The following is a 6,000-nucleotide window of genomic DNA, read 5'->3' on the forward strand; positions in this document are numbered from 1 at the left end:
TCAAATTCAGTGATTGATAAACTTTTTGTAAAGTACCTGCAGTTAAAGATGTAGATCTAAGATTCATTTGCTTTGAGATTCAATCTCTTCCATATACACATACTGGTTTGGCTGCGTACGTGTCCACCATCTATCAAGTACTGTCTTACTCTTTACCTCTTCTGCTAACGTGTATTTCAGTGTTAACACACAATTAAATTTGCTAACTCTGTTTTCACATTATATAATACTAGATAGGTTCCAAAACATAACTATTTCGTGTTGGTAGAAAATTGTACCAAGTGGAAGGTTTTTAACAGATGGCTGCTGACACAAACAAATAACTTTCTTAGTTTCTTTCTCATTCTCTGTATCCTGGATACCTACTACTGCACTGGTTGTAAGGGTGCTGAATCTAGGAACATGATTATTTTAAAAAACTCAGCATATGGGGAAGAACAAATAGAAACATGAGCACAAAGCACTGGTATGACATGCTCTGTAAATACTGCAAATATACAGCCACTATCTAATTTTTTTGTTTGCTTTATTAAACAGAATATTCCTGGAAATACATTAATATTTTATAAGCACAAATTACTTCATTTTTGTCCCTAATTATTTCTGGGATCTGTAATGATATGCTGGAACTAGGAATCTGGCTACATACACTTATTGCTACAGATTTTAACCTCTTTAGTGTTCTGCACTAGTTATTTTAATTTTGAAATAATAAATCTAATTTTGATTATACCACAATACTACATTAGAGCAGCATTTCATAATTATGGCTCTCCATGCTGCGTACAACATCAGACTTTAATCACAATCAACTATTTCAGTACCGAATTTTAAAGAAGAATAAAAGGTCAGCCTCTTTTTCTTACTAATATCTTAATTAATAAACGTGCTTAATGGAAAGCTCAAAAATACTTTATTTAGGACTTGTACTTTTCACTACTCTAGAAGGAAGGGAAGTGTTTGCTGCTGCCCTTAAGGGCATTAAAACAAGAACAATTAATGCGCTGCTATCCATTAGTCCCATTTTCCCTTCTACTGGGGAAATAAAATCAATGCCAGCTGCTTCTAAAGAGAAAATAGTAAAAAAGAAAACGGAAGATTTGTACTCATTTAGTCCTTAAAAAGTATGAGATATTTAGGCTGAATTTTATGCACTGTAGCAGGTAACTCTTTTCATTTCTATCATTATAGATGTCTCAGTGGAAACGCTTCTGATACTTATGCTAAAAAGTCAACTCATTTTCCATGGTTTTTCAACTCACATTTTAACAGAAAAGTAGCTTAATGAAATATGGAGAACAGTGACCAGAATGTAGATACAAGAACCTTGTACAGTAATTTGACTGTACAAGATATATAGATATATATATATAAATATATATATAAATATATATAATACTGTCTGTATATAAGACTTAACCTGCATCACCTTATTCAATAAATTTTAGAAATCTTTAAACAAGCAAGACATGTCAACACTGCAATCTAACTAAATACAGCAATGTATAAGACATGATGAAAAAGCTTTTCCCATATATGAAGATGAAAACATATGCAGTATTTACCTATCTCTCTAGACAGAGATAAATAGGAACAATATATCAACAAACACACCACATTCTGTTTCACCTTATACAATAGCTGACTATTCAAAGCAGTTCCTCTAAAGATAAATTATTAAAATTTTTATTAACACTGTAATTACCACCATAATTTAAAACTGTATTTGACCATAAAACAGTAACATGCTTTAGCACTAATTTTTCAAAAGCTCGGCTTGCTGTCCTTTGTAACTGAAGAAACATTTAGCCACAACTGCTGACCATCCATCTGATGTTTAATTGGCTCTCTTGAAAAGGTGTTCATATTTTGAGTCTGAGAGCTATTAGAAAGTGTATTTTTTCCCATTTTTTTTTGTTGGCAAGCTGTTCAAAGATATAATTTCATAATCTGTTTCCTTAGTTACATTGCGCCATCCCCTCTAAAACACCTTTGGTGCATCTTATAGCTGTAAATGTCATTGCCCACTTGCAGCTAAAATTTAAAACTACATTGTGAAAAAACCTGAGAATTTAATTACTCTACTTGCTCTTATCCTTTACTTAGGTATTCTGAAGTTTAAAAAAGTTGTTGCTACATTAAGATTTTTGCATGCTTTTCTGACTCAAATGTTAAATAAGCAGAGACCTAGAAAGAAGACCTCTCAGAAATCAATGAGCATATGTGACCTTTGCTTCAGGGTGCTTTTTCCCCTGATCTCCCTTTGTGGAATGACAACATGCAATTGGTTTTTGCTGTTGTTGAAACAACCATAAATAACGAATTTAGACATACTGAAGTTTCAAATTAGGCCACAGTCACTCCTCCGGTAGGTTTGGCATCTTCACACGGATTAACAAAACCTAGGGAGCTTAAAGGAGGCACAAAAATCCAGATTGCTGCAGGGGACAGATAGATGGGCCACTTGAAAGCCCAATGTAATCACATGCAATGAATGAAGTATCATGGTTTATAATTCACAATGTTTTCCTCTGAGATTTGACTGAGTGACAATTTTAAGCATCTAAACACAGCATGACATATATTACTCGTGTCATGAAAAGTGTTGTGTGCAAAAACTGAGGAACACTGTCAATGTTTATTTTCCTTTTCCCTCTTTCAATGACATCTCATAATACCACCAACACACTTTAAAGCAATGTACTGGGGACATACTAAAAAAAAAAAAAACCCAAAAAAAAAAACCCCAAAAAGCTAGCAGCAAAGAGATCTGCATTATAGTGAGCTTGAAAATAAACTGGCAGTTGGCATAGTCTAATGAGTTATTTCTCTACACTGGTATTCATGAAGAGAAAGCTTTCCTGCAACTGTTTTAAATTATGTTAAAGATACATGTGTAAATCTGGTTTCCTTATAAACCCATTTCAGATGTTGTTCTGGTGTGCAAATACCTCTATTGTTCCCAGAGCATGAAAACAAAAGCACATCTGCAAACATCTATGACGTACTGCTCTGCTTCATTCATGAGTACTTTCATGAAAATCAATGGGACTTCACACCCTCTGTTCATATGAGCTGCAACATGCAAAAGACTGGAGTCATGACAACAGATTTCAGCTAACAGTGTGAACTGGATCCTTCATATGCTGTTCCAAGTCTAAATATTGAGAGAATTTATCTCCAATAACAATACTATATTAAGATTTTTTTAAACAGCCACGAGAAGCCTAAAGAAAAAAAGGATAAAAACAACTTTATTTTGAGAAAATATTTTCTAGAAGATTTACTGGAATGGCAATTTACTTTTCCAGAAGGAAAGGGAGGGGAAAAAAGAAAGCCACTGGCTGTATTTGGCCAAAACAAATATAATACAAATTGAAAAGTGCATTGTGCAATGAAACAGAAATTGAAATTCTGATTTCTTCCACACTTAGATTTTGGTGGGTGTTTTTTTTTTTTTGTTGTTGTTGTTGTTTTGGGGTTTTTTTATTAATCCACAAACATAGCTACCTTTGAATATCAGAACTTTCCACATCAGGAAATAATTTTTGGACAGCTACAAATATCTCTAGACAAGGGGACAGAAAGGTACAAAACCCACTGCACACTTCCTTGTCTGAAGGAACAGAATCTTAGTAACTTGCTACATTTTCTGTTTCAGAAAAGAAAAAAATAGGAGCCCAACTGCAAATATCTAATTTTCTGCTTAATACAAAAATACCCATTCTCCTGAAAGTTTGACCAGACGTGATGTGACAAAAATTCCTTGAAGAAATCAGCAAAAGCATCGATTGAGAGCTGATACATGGGTTAGCCCTTTAGTCACACCACGTGAACAGCACCTCTGATTTCGGTAAATTCTATTACCTGCCTGTTAACTGAACACGTTTCTGAACGCTGAAGCAAGCAGCATTTCTGTAAAAAAATCCCAGCAACTCTCTAGTCGTAAAACTGAGACTCGTTTTCCCGTTTTCCTCCTGTTACAACAGACCAAACCCACTCCTAGCTGAGGAACAACTCTGCAGAAGTTGCAGGTGGCACTTCCAGCGAGGCCAATGACATTACAGCAGCAAAGGCTGAATTACAGAGTATCAAGCTTATTTATCGTGCAGAGCATGAAGTGACAGAGGCACAAGAACTGCAAGTGAGCATTCCAGTAAGCTCCAGCCCTCGTTCACCTCGCTGAACCCTGACTTGACCGCTCCCGATTTCAGCGGAGGGCGGATCGCAGCGGCCGCTCCGCACGCCCACCGCGGGCTCAGCCCCGGGACACTCGCTTCGTCGTGGGGAAGGGTGTGAGAGGCAGGTCTGTGTGAGTGCACTGCACAACTCCCGCTCTGAGAAGGATGCTTGAAACTACGCTGTATTTTGGTAAAAACAGGAGTTCTTATATCAGGGTGGACCCAAGTTTCATTGATTTTAAGCGACGTGCGTCCCCACTCCATTAGCTCCAGCCTCCTGTTTACAAGCCGAGCGCATCGAGCGCACAAAGCCCGCACATCAGCGCGACACAAGGGCTCTATTATAACAAGTTCCTGCCGTACCCGCACGAACGCGGTGCGCAGCGGCTGAGGTGCCGGGGCTCGCCCACCTCGCTGGCTCTCCGAGCCAGGCGCGGCCACCCCGCCATCGCCACCTCGGGCAGGGAGCCCGTGAGCCGCCTCGGCAGGGAGAAAGGAAAGCCGTCTGCAGACGGCCGTAATGCGGATTTCTACCAGCTGGCCGGGAGAAAGCGCCGAGCCCCGACAGCTCAGCGCGCTCGGAGCGCAGCCGGGGCCAGGCGGCTCCTCACAGAGTAGGGCGGGGCGGGCGCCAGGCACCTGTGGCGCTCCCCGGCCGCCGGCGGGGCCTCGGGGGCGCCGAGCGAAGGGCGCCGGGAAAGGCGCACGGCCGCGGGCAGGAACAGGAGAATTGCCCCCGGTGCGAGGGCAGCGGCGAGAGCGCGGGGCTGAAGGAGGGGCCCTTCCCACGGCGCGCCGACGCAGGCGCGCGCCCCCCCACCCCCATTCCCGCCCGCCCCCCGGCGCCGCCGCGCGCGGGGCGCCCCCCGCCGGCGCCCACCTCCGTCCCCGTAGGTCTCCACGCCGTATCCGTCCTGCAGCCCGTTGCTCCAGGTGCCCTCGTAGCGGGCCGGCGTGCTGAGGCTCTGCCGCACCCCGTAGCGCCCCTTGAAACCGTGAGACCACTCGCCGCGGTACATCCACCTGCCCTTCGTCTCCACGCCCAGCCCGTGGCGCTTGCCCTGCGCCCAGTAGCCCAGGTAGGTGTTGCCGCTGGGCCAGGTGTAGCCGCCCGCCACCTCGAAGCCGTGGGACCAGGAGCCGGCATACTCGCCCTGCCCCTTGGGCCCGGTGCAAATGCCGTGCCCGTGGGCTTTCCCGTCCTCCCAGCCGCCGCAGTAGGTGCCGCCATCGTCGAAGTCGAACCGGCCGCCCGTCATCCAGGGCAGCGGGGCGAGCGCGGCGCCGCCGCCGCCTCTCGCCCGCCTTCCGCTCCCTTCCCTGCTCTGCCTTGCCTTCCCTTCCCGCCCGCCGCCCGACCGACAGCCCCGGCGTTCCCCGCGACTGCGAGCGCTCCGCCGGCCGGCCGCCCGCGCCCAGCCCAGCCGCAGCCCCGCGGCGGCGAGCGGCGCCCGCCCCCCGCTCCTCCCCGCCCGCCCCTCCGCTCCCGCCCGGGTCCGCCCCCGGTGTGGCCGCGCCGCTGCCGCGGGGCAGGTGCGCGCCCCTGGGGCGGGCTGGGGCTGCGTCCGTGGCCGCCACGCCTGGGCGGGCTCGTCCCCCGGGAGCAGCCGCCTTCGCCCGCTCGTTCCCGGGGAGGTCTCCGTGTGCCTTCTGCTCCCGGGAAAAGGTGCCCCCCGCTGGTCGGGGGCGCGCGCGGCCCGGGGCGGGGCGAGCCGGGAGCGCGCAGGCCGGGCCGGAGCCCCCGCGATGCCCGGGGGGCGGAGGTGGCTCCGTGCCCTGCCCCGCCTCGGCGCTGCCCGGCCCTCGGGCTCCCGGGAGG

General features: G+C 46.8%; 1 protein-coding gene across 4 annotated transcripts in view; it reads right to left on the reverse strand.

Annotated features, from left to right (window-relative positions):
* The window catches only part of JPH1 (junctophilin 1), an 82,509-nt gene extending 76,919 nt beyond the window's left edge, over window positions 1–5,590 (reverse strand). For 2 of the 4 annotated variants that reach the window (XM_059862479.1, XM_059862472.1), the window contains exon 1: window positions 5,062–5,590. In XM_059862479.1, the coding sequence (XP_059718462.1) occupies window positions 5,062–5,440 (379 nt within the window). In that variant the 5' untranslated portion in view covers window positions 5,441–5,590. The remainder of the gene's footprint in view (window positions 1–5,061) is intronic. The other 2 variants (XM_059862488.1, XM_059862463.1) reach the window with 1 other exon arrangement.
* Between the last annotated feature and the right edge of the window lie 410 nt (window positions 5,591–6,000).

Source organism: Haemorhous mexicanus, chromosome 1 (assembly GCF_027477595.1).
Source record: "Haemorhous mexicanus isolate bHaeMex1 chromosome 1, bHaeMex1.pri, whole genome shotgun sequence".
NCBI lineage: Eukaryota > Metazoa > Chordata > Aves > Passeriformes > Fringillidae > Haemorhous > Haemorhous mexicanus.